The sequence below is a fragment of the Anomaloglossus baeobatrachus genome, chromosome 4 (genome assembly GCF_048569485.1).
Source record: "Anomaloglossus baeobatrachus isolate aAnoBae1 chromosome 4, aAnoBae1.hap1, whole genome shotgun sequence".
NCBI classification, from domain to species: domain Eukaryota; kingdom Metazoa; phylum Chordata; class Amphibia; order Anura; family Aromobatidae; genus Anomaloglossus; species Anomaloglossus baeobatrachus.
The window spans coordinates 669,005,869-669,023,850 of record NC_134356.1 but is presented as its reverse complement, the minus strand read 5'-3'; the positions used below and the strand labels follow the sequence as shown (position 1 = coordinate 669,023,850).

General features: G+C 54.5%; 1 protein-coding gene across 1 annotated transcript in view; it reads right to left on the bottom strand.

Moving 5' to 3' along the window:
* LOC142304357 (uncharacterized) overlaps positions 1-17,652 on the bottom strand; it is a 35,192-nt gene extending 17,540 nt beyond the window's left edge. Inside the window, exon 1 of the mRNA XM_075346661.1 lies at positions 17,515-17,652. Within this exon, the coding sequence (XP_075202776.1) occupies positions 17,515-17,575 (61 nt within the window). The 5' untranslated portion in view covers positions 17,576-17,652. The remainder of the gene's footprint in view (positions 1-17,514) is intronic.
* Positions 17,653-17,982: the final 330 nt, after the last annotated feature.

Here is a 17,982-nt window from a genome sequence, read left to right as displayed (position 1 = left end):
GTGGGGCCAACCGCCTGGCTCCACCCCCTGGTGTGGACATCAGCCCCTGGAGGGAGGCAACAAGGATTTTTGTTTGACTTCGGTGTGCCTAGCCGGGGTGTGGGGTGTGTTGTTGTAGTACCTGTGACGTCCTGGCTTGTCCAGGGCGCCACAACAGCATATAAGCAATTGACAATAGGGGGTGAGGTCCTTTCCAATGTCCATCGTTGCCAATCACTGGCACCCCGAGGAGATAGCACCTCACATGCTGTTACGAGGGTCTTGGCTCCAGATGCCCCCAATAGTCCAGTCATAGATCTCTTGTAGCCATCTCTGATGCCATCCTCTGTATAATAGATGTCCTATCCCCCATGGTTCCAGGTTTCTAAGAAATCGGTGTCACTACCATCAGCACCACAAATTCCAATCTCACCTCACATCTTGACCTGTCAGGCACACCAGTGGGTTGGTTAAGCTGGAAAAGGGCCGCCCACCTAGGGGTCAGGCAGACTGGTGGGAGGGAGGAAGCAGGAGAGAGTAGTGAGAGCCCTCAAGGAGTGAGGAGCAGGAGTAGCAGCTCCCGGGGAGCTAGGGCCGCAGACGTTGGTTCGGGATCAGAGGAGTCGGGGACCGGTGGCAGTGACATTGGAAGAGGGTGCGACGAACTTGGTCAAGGAGGATTGTCGGCACCAGCAAGCCCAAAAGAAACTGACCGGTACCGAGCATGACGCGGTACAGGACCCTAGGTCAGGAACTGATTCAACGTCCTGGCAATTAACCTGCAGAGAAAGGAGACCTTCAGGGACTTTTCCACAGAGCTCAGAGATTGGGGGCATCAGCACAACGCGGGGGACAGGGTTTTCCAGCTAAAAAGCAGCTCACTGAAGTCCCCAGTGCCAGCCATCAAGAGCACAGCTACATTACATATAATGAGCGGGGCCCAACAGCTTCAAGCCGAGGGGCCACAACAGAGAACTAAATTGTGCACGGAGGTAGGCTCCGGATTACCAAGTGACACTGGTGGGAGCGGACACCTGGACGGGCCCCCCGCAGTGACTGTGGCACACAGAGGACTTGGGTTTATCCTCAGGGTGAGCGTCTGCTTTATTAACCCCATCCAGCACCACGACTACCTGCAGTAAGTGCCCTGGTCCCCTGCACCCTGCGCTCCCAAATATCCACCAACACCCCTGAGCTCGGGGCCTTCCCTACCTGTGGAAGAACTGCTTAACTCCATCTTCCCCGGTACTCCTTCCTGCAGCGGCGGTACTCCCATTACCGCAACCCACAGGTGGGGTCACAAAGTTTTTCCCTGTAAATAATCCCCTTTTCACGGATCAAAGTGTTCGCCAACCCGGGTACAGGCCCCTCGAGCCACCACGATCTTGGATCCGAGCAGCCCGACCAACACCGGGGCGGTACACAGCCATCTCCAGTTACATTCCTCCTGCGTCTGTATTGGGGGCGCTATTGTGTTAGCGTCTATGGGAATCAGCACCAGGACAGAAGGTGAGAAGTGGTACTGCAAGTGAGAAAAACGGCTCCCAGAGGAATAACCACCCTCATCATGGTACAAAGCTGTATAGACACAGCCACCTCCCCTACAACTGAGGCTCAGCACATAATGTAACCTCACTGCACTTAGTACCGGCCCCTCCGGTGGCCCCGGACCCTCCGGGCAGTGAGCGCTGCACAGAACAGGATCTGCTGCTGTTCTCCGCTCACACGAGGGCAGATCTCTGAGTCACAAGAGACTGCAAGAAATGACAAAGAAAAGCAGCAAATTACCACAAATGCCAGGAGGAAAAGGGAAAATACAGGGAGAGTCCCCAAAACTATGAAAACCATCCAGTCACAGCACACCTCCACCTCCTCCTGAACAATGACTGGTTACACCTCTATATACGGTAGATAACATAGGATCCACCATTCACAACAGGTGATGTCACAGCTCACCTCCTCATCCTGCACAATGACTGATAACACCTCTATATACAGTAGTTAACATAGGATCCACCATTCTCAATAGCTAAAATCACAGCTCACCTCCTCCTCCTGAATGAATGATAAACACCTCTATATTCAATAGTTACGACTGAATCCACCATTCACAATATGTGATGTCGTGATGTCACAGCTCACCTCCGCCTCCTCCTGTACAGTGACTGCTAACTCATATATATAATATATATATATATATATATATATATACAGTTAGGTCCAGAAATCTTTGGCCAGTGACACAATTTTCGCGAGTTGGGCTCTGCATGCCACCACATTGGATTTGAAATGAAACCTCTACAACAGAATTCAAGTGCAGATTGCAACGTTTAATTTGAAGGTTTGAACAAAAATATCTGATAGAAATTGTAGGAATTGTCACATTTCTTTACAAACACTCCACATTTTAGGAGGTCAAAAATAATTGGACAAATAAACCAAACCCAAACAAGATATTTTTATTTTCAATATTTTGTTGCGAATCCTTTGGAGGCAATCACTGCCTTAAGTCTGGAACCCATGGACATCACCAAACGCTGGGTTTCCTCCTTCTTAATGCTTTGCCAGGCCTTTACAGCCGCAGCCTTCAGGTCTTGCTTGTTTGTGGGTCTTTCCGTCTTAAGTCTGGATTTGAGCAAGTGAAATGCATGCTCAATTGGGTAAAGATCTGGTGATTGACTTGGCCATTGCAGAATGTTCCACTTTTTTGCACTCATGAACTCCTGGGTAGCTTTGGCTGTATGCTTGGGGTCATTGTCCATCTGTACTATGAAGCGCCGTCCGATCAACTTTGCGGCATTTGGCTGAATCTGGGCTGAAAGTATATCCCGGTACACTTCAGAATTCATCCGGCTACTCTTGTCTGCTGTTATGTCATCAATAAACACAAGTGACCCAGTGCCATTGAAAGCCATGCATGCCCATGCCATCACGTTGCCTCCACCATGTTTTACAGAGGATGTGGTGTGCCTTGGATCATGTGCCGTTCCCTTTCTTCTCCAAACTTTTTTCTTCCCATCATTCTGGTACAGGTTGATCTCTGTCTCATCTGTCCATAGAATACTTTTCCAGAACTGAGCTGGCTTCATGAGGTGTTTTTCAGCAAATGTAACTCTGGCCTGTCTATTTTTGGAATTGATGAATGGTTTGCATCTAGATGTGAACCCTTTGTATTTACTTTCATGGAGTCTTCTCTTTACTGTTGACTTAGAGACAGATACACCTACTTCACTGAGAGTGTTCTGGACTTCAGTTGATGTTGTGAATGGGTTCTTCTTCACCAAAGAAAGTATGCGGCGATCATCCACCACTGTTGTCATCCGTGGACGCCCAGGCCTTTTTGAGTTCCCAAGCTCACCAGTCAATTCCTTTTTTCTCAGAATGTACCCGACTGTTGATTTTGCTACTCCAAGCATGTCTGCTATCTCTCTGATGGATTTTTTCTTTTTTTTCAGCCTCAGGATGTTCTGCTTCACCTCAATTGAGAGTTCCTTGGACCGCATGTTGTCTGGTCACAGCAACAGCTTCCAAATGCAAAACCACACACCTGTAATCAACCCCAGACCTTTTAACTACTTCACTGATTACAGGTTAACGAGGTAGGTGCCTTCAGAGTTAATTGCAGCCCTTAGAGTCCCTTGTCCAATTACTTTTGGTCCCTTGAAAAAGAGGAGGCTATGCATTACAGAGCTATGATTCCTAAACCCTTTCTCCGATTTGGATGTGAAAACTCTCATATTGCAGCTGGGAGTGTGCACTTTCAGCCCATATTATATATAGAATTGTATTTCTGAACATGTTTTTGTAAACAGCTAAAATAACAAAACTTGTGTCACTGTCCAAATATTTCTGGCCCTGACTGTATATATATATATATATATATACTATATATATATATATATATATATATACATTTTATATATATATATATATATATATATATATAAAAATATATATATATACATGAGATAACACAGGATCCACCATCCACAATAGGTGATGTCACAGCTCACCTCCTACTCCTCCTGTAGAATGATTGATAACACCTCTATATACAGTAGATAACACAGGATCCACCATTCACAATAGGTGATATCACAGCTCACCTCCTCCTGTACAATGACTGATAGCTCTATATATAGACGATAACACGTGTCATAATATCTGATGTCACAGATAACCTCCTCCCTTTCCTTCACAGTGCCAGATAATATGTATTGCGTAACTGAAGCAGTAATTTCCTGTTGCCACACATCAGTGTATATTCTATATATACCTGGGATCGGGGTGTGGGCTGTGATGCAGTAGAACAGCTTTGGTGTGAAAGCCATGAATCAGTGGGAAAAAAAAGGAGTCCAACCAATCAGAAGAGCCCGGGACCGCAGCGTCATCAGTTGTCGGGAAAGTATGCAGCAGACGGGTTACCTGCGCCAAGCGCCAGCTCCTCAGAGGGACGCTCCACCATTATGTATCACAAATTGTGTCCCAGCATACAGCAGCACAAAGTATTTCAGGAGAGGTGACTGATGCGATGGTGGAGCAGGGATCCCAGCAGCACAGAGTATTTCAGGAGAGGAGTGGTGACTGATGCTATGGTGGAGCAGGGATCCCAGCAGCACAGAGTATTTCAGGAGAGGAGTGGTGACTGATGCTATGGTGGAGCAGGGATCCCAGCAGCACAGAGTATTTCAGGAAAGGAGTGGTGGCTGATGATATGGTAGACCAAGGATCCCAGCAGCACAGAGTATTTCAGCAGGGGAGTGGTGGCTGATGCTATGGTGGAGCAGAGATCCCAGCAGCACAGTGTATTTCAGGAGGGCAGTAGTGGCTGATGCTATGGTGTAGCAGGGTTCCCAGCAGCACAGAGTATTTCAGGAGAGGTGGCTGATGCTATGGTGGAGCAGGGTTCCCAGCAGCACAGAGTATCTCAGGAGGGGAGAGGTGGCTGATGCTGTGGTGGAGCAGGGATCCGAGCAGCACAGAGTATTTCAGGAGATGAGTGATGGCTGATGCTATGGTGGAGCAGGGATCCCAGCAGCACAGAGTATTTCAGGAGAGGAGAGGTGGCTGATGCGATGGTGGAGCAGGGATCCCAGCAGCACAGAGTATTTCAGGAGAGGAGAGGTGGCTGATGCTATGGTGGAGCAGGGATCCCAGCAGCACAGAGTATTTCTGGAAAGGAGAAGTGGCTGATGCTATGGTAGACCAGGGATCCCAGCAGCACAGAGTATTTCAGGAGAGGAGTAGTGGCTGATGCTATGGTGGAGCAGGGTTCCCAGCAGTACAGAGTATTTCAGGAGAGGAGTAGTGGCTGATGCTATGGTGGAGCAGGGATCCCAGCAGCACAGAGTATTTCAGGAGAGGAGAGGTGGCTGATGCGATGGTGGAGCAGGGATCCCAGCAGCACAGAGTATTTCAGGAGAGGAGAGGTGGCTGATGCTATGGTGGAGCAGGGATCCCAGCAGCACAGAGTATTTCTGGAAAGGAGAAGTGGCTGATGCTATGGTAGACCAGGGATCCCAGCAGCACAGAGTATTTCAGGAGGGGAGTGGTGACTGATGCTATGGTGGAGCAGGGTTCCCAGCAGTACAGAGTATTTCAGGAGAGGAGTAGTGGCTGATGCTATGGTGGAGCAGGGATCCCAGCAGCACAGAGTATTTCAGGAGAGGAGAGGTGTCTGATGCTATGGTAGAGCAGGGATCCAAGCAGCACAGAGTATTTCAGGAGGGGAGTGGTGACTGATGCTATGGTGGAGCAGGGTTCCCAGCAGTACAGAGTATTTCAGGAGGGGATTGGTGACTGATGCTATGGTGGAGCAGGGATCCCAGCAGCACAGAGTATTTCAGCAGAGGAGTGGTGACTGATGCTATGGTGGACAGGGATCCCAGCAGCACAGAGTATTTCAGGAGATGAGTGATGGCTGATGCTATGGTGGAGCAGGGATCCCAGCGGCACAGAGTATTTCAGCAGAGGAGTGGTGACTGATGCTATGGTGGACAGGGATCCCAGCAGCACAGAGTATTTCAGGAAAGGAGTGATGGCGGATGCTATAGTGGAGCAGTGATCCCAGCAGCACAGAGTATTTCAGGAAAGGAGTGGTGGCTGATGCTATGGTAGACCAGGGATCCCAGCAGCACAGAGTATTTCAGGAGAGGAGTAGTGGCTGATGCTATGGTGGAGCAGGGATCCCAGCAGCACAGAATATTTCAGGAGAGGAGAGGTGGCTGATGCTATGGTAGAGCAGGGATCCAAGCAGCACAGAGTATTTCAGGAGGGGAGTGGTGACTGATGCTATGGTGGAGCAGGGTTCCCAGCAGTACAGAGTATTTCAGGAGGGGAGTGGTGACTGATGCTATGGTGGAGCAGGGATCCCGGCAGCACAGAGTATTTCAGGAGGGGGAGGGGAGAGGTGGCTGATGCGATGGTGGAGCAGGGATCCCAACAGCACAGAGTATTTCAGGAGAGGAGAGGTGGCTGATGCTATGGTGGAGCAGGGATCCCAGCAGCACAGAGGATTTCAGGAGGGGAGTGGTGGCTGATGCTATGGTGGAGCAGGGACCTGACAGCAAGGTTGGCAGATGGTGGTGGACGTCTGCAGGAGTATTGAAGCAACGCGGAACCGTAGGACCGGGGTCGGGCGTTGGCCTGCCGGTACCGACCGGGGAGCGAAGTGAAGCCAGCACACACAGGCAGGGCAATCGGACCCCGACCAGGCTTGGAGCCGCCGACAATAGTCAGATCCGAATGTGACTGGAACCCCAGGGGTTTCACAACAGCAAAAGTCCCGATTGAAGGCAACCGCCCACACTGTGAGGGTATACAGCTACCGCCTAAGGCTAGAGACCCAAGTGCCAGCGCCTGCGGGCAAACGGGCTCCTCCGGTATCCATACACCGGGAAGCGGACTACCGTTGGGGATCCATCGTAGTCAAACAAGTACATCACGGTGCAGGGAAAAACTACCGCCATCACCTGTCCGGGGAGAGACACTGCAGCCGGCTGCGGGACCCGCCCATCCAGCCGTTTGGTTTACCGAGGACTTTGTGCATCTCTTGCTGAGTGAGTACAACAGTGCCATCCGGCACCGCGCCGCACTGTCCCTGCAACCCTGCACCTCACCAACCCTGCCTCCCCGTCACACCATCGGGCCCCGGGACCACCGACCCCTACCCACGGAGGGGGAAAACAACATCCCAGCTGCTCCCTACCATCGCTCCCGGCATCCCCGTCACCAGAAGCGGTGGTGCCCATCTTCACCACGACCCGTGGGTGGCGTCACGGACTAAATCCCCCAAACCAATCACCCCTTTCACTCACGGGCGAGGAGCGCCGCTCGAGTCCCCGGATCCGGCATACCGCTCGAGCCACCGAGCAGCTGCAGCAGCGCCGGGACCGAGCGTTAGCGGTGTCCGGCCGAAAATTTTGAAGCGCCGCCATCTTGGCCCGAAAATCTCCCGCTCGAGCATCTTCTCCGAGCAGGAAAGGCGCGAAAGCGAAGCCCCGACCCCAACAAGCGGAAGTGCTGAAGAGAACCAAGGGGGGGGGCGGGTGTGTGTCTGCCTAATGTAGCCGAGGCTATAAAAGCGGGGACGCCAGGACTCTGCAAACATTTGGTTCCTGGAACACTGCCGCGCACGATGTCCCGTCCATCCGGCACCGCGGAAATCCCAGAGCCCACGCCAGGAACAGCGGCGTGGGTGGAAGCCCGGACCGCACAAATGTGCTGTCACCTTCAAGCCCAGGTCCGGTTCTTGATGGAGCGCTGGGTGGCCGAGATGGAGGAAGTGGTGGCGGCCGTGCGGAGACGCAAGGTGGAGGCAGAGTTGGAGGAGCGGGTAAGCGACCCACGCCCCTGTGTCCGAGAAGGACCGGCCGCTGTGGCTGAGGGGCCCGGCCTGCGCCCGCTCACCCTCCTGCCTCCCCTGCCATCCGTACCGGTTGCTGTTGCCCCTCCGCTCGGTCCGCTACCCCCAACACCGGTAGCGGAATCCAACCCGTCCGCCCTAGAGGACCGGCCTGGGGGCGTTGTTCGGGAACGGCCTGTGTCCCTCCCGCTGCCATGGAAGGCCCCGCGGGAAGTAGCCGTCCACGCCGAGAAGCCGTCGGTCCCGGAAGTGGCCGCACCTGAGACCGTCCCGGCTCCGGCAGTCCGTCCGGCCGTGGAAGAACCGGCCGCTGCCGGCCCGAAGGCCCAACCGGTGAGGCCAACTGTCCCTGAAACCCCCGCCTCGGCTGAAGCTGCGCCGGGCTGCCACTGCAAAGCAGCAGTACAGGCCACGTCACCGCAAGACCCCCACGAGAGAGTACCGGTAGTGGCCGGTGTAGGCGCGGTCCAGCAAGGCCCGACCCGGGTGCAGGGGTCTGCCAACGCCCCTTATTGGGACAGGGAACCAAACCCGTTGGGCCGGGAGATCGCCGCCAGAGAGCAGCAGAGGGCCGAAGTTATGGCGCGAGAGATTAAAGAAAAAAAGATGCACTCCGTCATGCCACCTTTCGGGTGCGGGGCCCGGTGTACGAAGGCCAAGTCCAACAATTTGACACGCGGAGGGGGTTTGGATTCATATACGAGCCGGGCCTGGAGGCCAAAGTGTTTGTGGCCCGCTGTGTGATTATCCCGGCCGTTGCTGGCAAGTTGTCCCCGGAGGGACTCTCTGTGTTTTTACTACCCACATGAGGAACTACTCATGGACATGGCCGAGAACTGGCAGGCCACCCACGAACTTGTGGGTTTGTAAATAAGTGTTGGGATGGAAACCGTTGCCGCCTCCGGAGAGGCAGATTGGAGGAAGGGCCCGCAGCAGAGCAGGCTGGGGCCCGGCCACCACCAGGACCGGTGGCCATCCTCCGGGGGTCAGGGGTCCCCCTGGACGTGGGGTCCCCTGAAATGACAGCCGGGTGCGAGTAACCGTATCCGTTCCCGCTCGGGCAGCCTGAACCTGGACTGGGGTCAAGGGGTGCTGCCCACTTCTTAGGGGCAGCATCAGGGCTAGGTTGCTTGGGTGGGAGAGCGGAAGACATCCGTCCGTCCGTCCTTATTAAAAATGTGTTTTATATGTGCAACGTTCAAGTGTCCTAACAAAAATACTTATGTTTGAAATGTTTACCTGTTATTTATGTTTTACAGTTTTTGAAAAAAAAATAAATATATAAAACCGGTGATGGACGGGCAGCCCGTGGACGGTCTGCATTTCACCAAGGAGGAATGTGGCGCCCTGGACTAGCCAGGTCGTCACAGATAACACACAAACACCCCCCACCCCCATTAGACAGTAACATTAGCCAAACACAAAACCCTTGTTGCCTCCCTCCAGTGTCTGATGTCCACACCAGGTGGGGCGGAGTCAAGCGGTTGGCCCCACCCACCGAGGAGTTCACAGGCCTGGAGGCGGGAAAAGTGACAGTTTAGTTCAGGAGGTGGAAGTGTGAGGAGTAAACACTTGGGTGTCTGGGTTTGTGGCCCAGGCACTGACAACAAGGTTGGCAGACGGTGGTGGCCGTCTGCAGGAGTGGTGGAGCAACGCGGAACCGTAGGACCGGGGTTGGGCGTTGGCCCGCCGGTACCGACTGGGGAGCGAAGTGAAGCCAGCACACACAGGCAGGGCCATCGGACCTTGACCAGGCTTGGAGCCGCCGACAATAGTCAAATCCGAGTTTGACCGGAACCCTAGGGGTTTCCTAACAGCCAAAGACCCGATAGAAGGCAACCGCCCACACCGTGAGGGTATTCAGCTACCGCCTAAGGCTAGAGACCCAAGGGCCAGTGCCTGCGGGCAAACGGGCTCCTCCGGCATCCATACACCGGGGAGCGGACTACCGTTGGGAATCCATGGTAGTCAAACAAGTACATCAAGGTGCAGGGAAAGACAGCCGCCATCACCTGTCCGGGGAGAGAGACAGCAGCCGGCTGCGGGACCCGTCCATCCAGCTGTTTGGCTTACCGAGGACTTTGTACCTTTCTTGCTGAGTGAGTACACCCGTGCCATCCGCCATCGCGCCGCCCTGTCCCTGCAACCCTGCACCTCACCAACCCTGCCTCCCCGTCACACCACCGGGCCCTGGGACCACCGACCCCTACCCACGGAGGGGAAAAACAACATCCCAGCTGCTCCCCACCATCGCTCCCGGGATCCCCGTCACCAGCAGCGGTGGTGCCCATCTTCACCACAACCCGTGGGTGGCGTCATGGACCAAATCCTCCAAACCAACCACCCTTTTCACTCACGGGCGAGGAGCGCCACTTGAGCCACCGAGCAGCCGCAGCAGCGCGGACCCGAGCGTTAGCGACCAGCAGCGGCGGCGTCCTCCCCGCCCGCGACAGTTACAGAAAACACGTGAAGGATAACTGTTCATTAATTCCCTTGGGGGTTAGGAGTCCAGTCTGAAAGTCCATTCACTTTCTTTCTGCAATATGCACCGATCATAATCGCCCCCTCTAGGATTAGATCTGACAACCTCCATGACACAGAAGGACACCTGATGTGGGTTTCCCCCATGTGTCTCATTCACGTGTCTAGCTAAAGGGGTGTCCCGCTTATTGCGGATGTCGCCCAAACGTTCCCCCACCCGCCTCCTGAACTCTCTCCTCTTCTTCCCCCCATAGTCCAGGGGGCAGGTCACCACATAAACGACACCCGTTGTATTGCAGTTGGCAAAATCCCTAATGAAGAACTCCTTTCCGTTGTTAGCACTCTCGATAGATTTAGGTGGCCTCATATACCCACAATAGGAGCAATCTCCACAGCGAGAAAATCCACACACCTTCCTGTCTAGCCACGTGCCTGTAGGTATTGGTTTCCTATAAAAGCTGTGTACGAGATGGTCCCTGAGTGAACGACCCCTCCTATAGGTTATACTGGGTTTTGGGGGGATGGACTATTTAATATCCGGATCTGTCAAAAGAACCCCCCAATGTCTCTTAAGAGTCTCAAAAACACGGCCATTTTGACAATCAAATGTCCCTATCAGTCTAGTCAAGGAGTCTCCATCCTCACATAATCCCCGGGGGTTCAATAAACTCTCCCTGTTTTGCCTCTCTGTGTCGCGGGTGGGGAGGGCGCTGCCGCTGCTGCACGGTGGCTCGAGCGGTGGGCCGGATCCGGGGACTCGAGCGGCGCTCCTCGCCCGTGAGTGAAAGGGGGGTAGTGTGGTTTGGGGGATTTGGTCCGTGACGCCACCCACGGTTTGTGGTGAGGTTGGGCACCACTGCTGCTGTTGACGGGGATCCCGGGAGCAATGGTAGGGAGCAGCTGGGATGTTGTTTTCCCCCTCCGTGGGTAGGGGTTGGTGGTCCCGGGGCCCGGTGAGGTGTCGGGGGAGGCAGGGTTGGCGAGGTGCAGGGTCGCGGGGGCAGCGTGGTGCCGGACGGCACGGGTGTACTCACTCAGCCACAAATGGATGCAAAGTCTCTGGTAAAACAAACGGCTGGATGGACGGGTCCCGCAGCCGGCTGCTGTGGTTTCTCCCGGACGGTTAGTGGTGGCTGCCTTTCCCTGCACCTTTGTGTATCTTCGGTCCCGATGGCTTCCCACCGGTAACCCGCTCCCCAGCGTGGATATGTGCTGGAGGAGCCCTTTTGCCCGCAGGCTCTGGCCCTGGGAACTCTAGCTGTGGCGGTAGCTGTATTTCCTTTTGTTGGTTGGACGGTTGCCTTCAATCGGGTCTTGGCTGTTTGGAAACCCCTGGGGTTCCGGTCACTAACGGATTTGACCTGTTTAACTGCGACTTCAAGCCTGGTCGGGGTCCGCAGGCCCTGCCGGTTTGTGCTGGCTTCACTTCGCTCCCCGGTTCGGTACCGGCGGGCCACCGCCCGTCCCCGGTCCTACGGTTCCGCGTTGATCTGCCTCTCCTGCAGACGGCCACCACAGTCTGCCAACCTTGCTCTCGGTGCCTGGGCCACGTACCCGGACACAGTCAGTTTACTCCTCCACTATTACTTCACTCCTCTCACTTTCACTTCCCTAACTGCACTCACTTCCTTTTCCCGCCTCCAGGACTGTGAACTCCTCAGTGGGTGGGGCCAACCGCCTGGCTCCACCGCACCTGGTGTGGACATCAGCCCCTGGAGGGGGGCAACAAGGATTTGTGTCTGGCTGATGTGCCTGTCTCGGGGTGGGGGTGTTGTGTTGTAGTCCCTGTGACGACCTGGCTAGTCCAGGGCGCCACACCTGCATGCTCACGTGCTGGATGGAGCACACCCCTTGGAAAGGGGAACCAGAAGAAAGCCTCCGTCTCACTGCAGCGCCCCCTACAGGAAGGGAAAGTACTGCCACACGCAGCACACATACCACCTGAATTGTGCCCTTGGTGAGAATATTTAGTGTGGCCTCGACTATTTGTGCCTGGAGGTCACTAGTTTCTTTACCATGAGGAGCCAGTGACCAGTATGAGAGAGTGTGTGAGGGATAACACCGAATGTAACACCCCTGCTCCTTCAGTCACACCTGAGGCCTTGTAACACTAATGAGTCACAGGACACGGGGGAATAACTAATCGGGTACAATTTGGCTATTTTCACTTAGGGGTGTACTCACTTTTCTTGCCAGTGGTTTAGACATTAATGGCTGTGTGTTGATAAAATATGTACAAAAATGTGAGGGGTGTACTCACTTTAACACTGTATCCGTGCCATACAGCGCCACAGTCCAGTACCTAAGCCTATTTGGAGTGATATATTGGTGTATCTAAGCCTTTTTTGTGTGATACTGTCCAGTGTTGGGTACATGATCTCTATCACTGAGCTGAGGACCATTGCCACTATGGCCGCCGTCCTCCTGCGTCCTAAACACAATCACTGTCAGCCTCCGGGCAGTCACTAAGGGGAATTATCACAACCAATCAGAAGAGCCGAAGCCTCAGCAGCATCATCTGTTGCCGGGAGAATCCACAGCAGCCAGGTTACTGATGCCAAGCGCTGCCATGACAACATAGTATTTAAAGGGATGCTCCATTTTTGTGTAGTTTCAGACACAAGACGCACAGAGCAGTGCCCCCTCCATGTACAGGCAGAATCCCATATTATCACTGACAATACAGAGCACTCGTGTACTGAGAGAGAATGGAACCAGCAGCACAGAGGATTTCAGGAGCAGAGTGGGCAGACCGGGTGGTGGGCAGCGATGTCACCACACATGAGGTAATGGTGGTGAGGACAAGGCTGCTGTAGGAGCAATGACAAGTAGAGAGCAGATGGAGGGTCGGTTCTGACTGAAGCTGGGCTCAGCAGCACAAAGGATTTCAGGAGAGCAGTGACCTGTCCACCCATGGAGGTTATAAAGATAGAGGTGTATGTGATGGGGCAGTGTGATGACTGGAGGGGGACAGGAGAACTGCAGACTAGGAGTGAGGGTCTGCAGCAGCACAGAGGATTTCAGGAGCGGAGCATCTGATCTCCAGGGAAGCAGAAGACATCACTGGTGTAATCCTGGATGGACGGCCGCGTCCTGCTGAATACAGGCTATTACACAGCGAAGGGACCACAACTCCCAGCAGGAGCCGCAGATACACAATATCCCCCTAATCATACAGGATAAGGGGCAGACGGGGGCTCGTACATGCCCAAAATACACAGCCCACACATCCCCCCCATACACGGCCCACACATCCCCCCCATACACGGCCCACACATCCCCCCCCATACACGGCCCACACATCCCCCCCCATACACGGCCCACACATCCCCCCCATACACGGCCCACACATCCCCCCCATACACGGCCCACACATCCCCCCCATACACAGCCCACACATCCCCCCCATACAGAGCCCACACATCCCCCCCATACACAGCCCACACATCCCCCCATACAGAGCCCACACATCCCCCCCATACACAGCCCACACATCCCTCCCATACACGGCCCACACATCCCCCCCATACAGAGCCCGCATATCCCCCCCCCATACAGAGACCACACATCCCCCCCATACAGAGCCCACACATCCCCCCCATACAGTGCCCACACATCCCCCCCCCATACAGAGTCCACACATCCCCCCAATACAGAGCCCACACATCCCCCCCATACAGAGCCCACACATCCCCCCCATACAGAGCCCACACATCCCCCCCATACAGAGCCCACACATCCCCCCATACACAGCCCACACATCCCCCCCATACACGGCCCACACATCCCCCCCATACACGGCCCACACATCCCCCCCATACACGGCCCACACATCCCCCCCATACACGGCCCACACATCCCCCCCATACACGGCCCACACATCCCCCCCATACACGGCCCACACATCCCTCCATACACAGCCCACACATCCCCCCCATACAGAGCCCACATATCCCCCCCATACAGAGCCCACACATCCCCCCCATACAGAGCCCACATATCCCCCCCATACACAGCCCACACATCCCCCCCCATACAGAGCCCACATATTCCCCCCCCATACAGAGCCCACACATCCCCCCCATACACAGCCCACACATCCCCCCATACACAGCCCACACATCCCCCCCATACAGAGCCCACACATCCCCCCCATACAGAGCCCACACATCCCCCCCCATACAGAGCCCACACATCCCCCCCATACAGAGCCCACACATCCCCCCCATACAGAGCCCACACATCCCCCCATACACAGCCCACACATCCCCCCCATACAGAGCCCACACATCCCCCCATACACAGCCCACACATCCCCCCCATACACAGCCCACACATCCCCCCCATACACAGCCCACACATCCCCCCCATACAGAGCCCACACATCCCCCATACACAGCCCACACATCCCCCCCATACACAGCCCACACATCCCCCCCATACAGAGCCCACACATACCCCCATACACAGCCCACACATCCCACCCCATTCAGAGCCCACATATCCCCCTCATACACGGCCCACACATCCCCCCCATACAGAGCCCACATATCCCCCCCCATACAGAGCCCACACATCCCCCTCATACACGGCCCACACATCCCCCCCATACACGGCCCACACATCCCCCCCATACACGGCCCACACATCCCCCCCATACACGGCCCACACATCCCCCCCCCATACACGGCGTTATAAATGGCGTCATACAGTATTTACCATGTCATCATGGCGGCCACATAACACGTCAGTTTTCTATTGTACACACATAGTGCCGCCTCATTGTCTATATATAATGCTGCTATCATTTACACAACCAGGAGAACTACAAGTCCCAAATGCCCCAAGATCCAGCCAACAGCCAGACTCCCTGCAGCCGCCATCTCTGCTGCCTGTCAGTGACTGGAGGCATTTCTTATAGACCCAGAGGCTGAAGGGTGATTAGGATGGGGTGATCACCGGAGAGGACTCGTGTAATGAAGAGTGGACGAGCTCAGACCCCTCCATTCACTGACAGCAAGCGGGAGATAAGCAGGTGAGAGGACAGCAAGGACACTTCTGTAGATAAAGGTGCAGATGTAGCAGAGCTGAGGATGTAGCAGAGCTGAGACCGTCAGAGGTAGCAGAGCTGAGACCGTCAGATGTAGCAGAGCTGAGACCGTCAGATGTAGCAGAGCGGAGACCGTCAGATGTAGCAGTGCTGAGACCGTCAGATGTAGCAGTGCTGAGACCGTCAGATGTAGCAGAGCGGAGACCGTCAGATGTAGCAGAGCTGAGACCGTCAGATGTAGCAGTGCTGAGACCGTCAGATGTAGCAGAGCTGAGACCGTCAGAAGTAGCAGAGCTGAGACCGTCAGATGTAGCAGAGCTGAGATTATCAGATGTAGCAGAGCTGAGACCGTCAGATGTAGCAGAGCTGAGACCGTCAGATGTAGCAGAGCTGAGACCGTCAGATGTAGCAGTGCTGAGACCGTCAGATGTAGCAGAGCTGAGACCGTCAGATGTAGCAGTGCTGAGACCGTCAGATGTAGCAGAGCGGAGACCGTCAGATGTAGCAGAGCGGAGACCGTCAGATGTAGCAGAGCTGAGACCGTCAGATGTAGCAGAGCTGAGATTGTCAGATGTAGCAGAGCTGAGACAGTCAGATGTAGCAGAGCTGAGACCGTCAGATGTAGTAGAGCTGAGACCGTCAGATGTAGTAGAGCTGAGACCGTCAGATGTAGCAGAGCTGAGATTATCAGATGTAGCAGAGCGGAGACCGTCAGATGTAGCAGAGCTGAGACCGTCAGATGTAGCAGAGCTGAGACCGTCAGATGTAGCAGAGCTGAGACCGTCAGATGTAGTAGAGCTGAGACCGTCAGATGTAGCAGAGCTGAGACCGTCAGATGTAGCAGAGCTGAGACCGTCAGATGTAGCAGAGCTGAGACCGTCAGATGTAGCAGAGCGGAGACCGTCAGATGTAGCAGAGCGGAGACCGTCAGATGTAGCAGAGCTGAGACCGTCAGATGTAGTAGAGCTGAGACCGTCAGATGTAGCAGAGCTGAAATTGTCAGATGTAGCAGAGCTGAGACCGTCAGATGTAGCAGAGCTGAGACCGTCAGATGTAGTAGAGCTGAGACCGTCAGATGTAGTAGAGCTGAGACCGTCAGATGTAGTAGAGCTGAGACCGTCAGATGTAGCAGAGCTGAGACCGTCAGATGTAGCAGAGCTGAGACCGTCAGATGTAGCAGAGCTGAGATTATCAGATGTAGCAGAGCTGAGATTATCAGATGTAGCAGAGCTGAGACCGTCAGATGTAGCAGAGCTGAGATTATCAGATGTAGCAGAGCTGAGACCGTCAGATGTAGCAGAGCTCAGGGTGTCAGATGTAGCAGAGCTCAGGTTGTCAGATGTAGCAGAGCTGAGACCGTGTCAGATGTAGTAGAGCTGAGACCGTCAGATGTAGCAGAGCTCAGGGTGTCAGATGTAGCAGAGCTCAGGGTGTCAGATGTAGTAGAGCTGAGACCGTCAGATGTAGCAGAGCTCAGGGTGTCAGATGTAGCAGAGATCAGGGTGTCAGATGTGGCAGAGCTCAGGGTGACAGATGTAGCAGAGCTGAGATTATCAGATGTAGCAGAGCTCAGGTTGTCAGATGTAGCAGAGCTCAGGGTGTCAGATGTAGCAGAGCTGAGACCGTCAGATGTAGCAGAGCTCAGGTTGTCAGATGTAGCAGAGCTCAGGTTGTCAGATGTAGCAGAGCTCAGGTTGTCAGATGTAGCAGAGCTCAGGGTGTCAGATGTAGCAGAGCTCAGGTTGTCAGATGTAGCAGAGCTCAGGGTGTCAGATGTGGCAGAGCTCAGGGTGTCAGATGTGGCAGAGCTCAGGGTGTCAGATGTGGCAGAGCTCAGGTTGTCAGATGTAGCAGAGCTCAGGGTGTCAGATGTAGCAGAGCTCAGGGTGTCAGATGTAGCAGAGCTCAGGTTGTCAGATGTAGCAGAGCTCAGGTTGTCAGATGTAGCAGAGCTCAGGTTGTCAGATGTAGCAGAGCTCAGGTTGTCAGATGTAGCAGAGCTGAGACCGTCAGATGTAGCAGAGCTGAGACCGTCAGATGTAGCAGAGCTCGGGTGGTTTGTATTGCTGGTTTCCCAGTACACCGTTCCCATAGCTGTGCTGTCGCTCCCTGTGGGCCGTGTCCGGGGTGAGGCACGTACCTGGCTGCGGGATCAGCTCCAGGATCAGGAGGCAGCAGGTGACATACCCCGGAGCCCGCATGTCGGAGGTGTCTGCGGCGGAGGAGCCCGGGAGATGAGGCTCCGGTGACAGTCAGGAGTGCGGCCGTCTCCTCGTGCTCGGGTCCGCCCCGTCCGTCCCCGTCCGTCTGCTCTCCCCTCCTCTCTCCTCCCGGCTGATCTCCAGCTTTCACTTTCCTTTTGCTCCGGATTTTCCCGCTGATGAATGTGAAATCCCGGAGATCCGGTGACTAATTTAGATACTACCATTCACTGACAGCAAGCAGCCATCTTTCCACCAATGTTATTATATGAAGACTGACAGGGCATTTTAACTTAAAATCCCTCATTATCTCTGACTTTCTATCTTATTTCTCACTCCCTTATACCTCTGCTTGCTGTCAGTAGATTCTGGTAAAGCCTGGGCAGACCTTCTACTCCTGATATCTG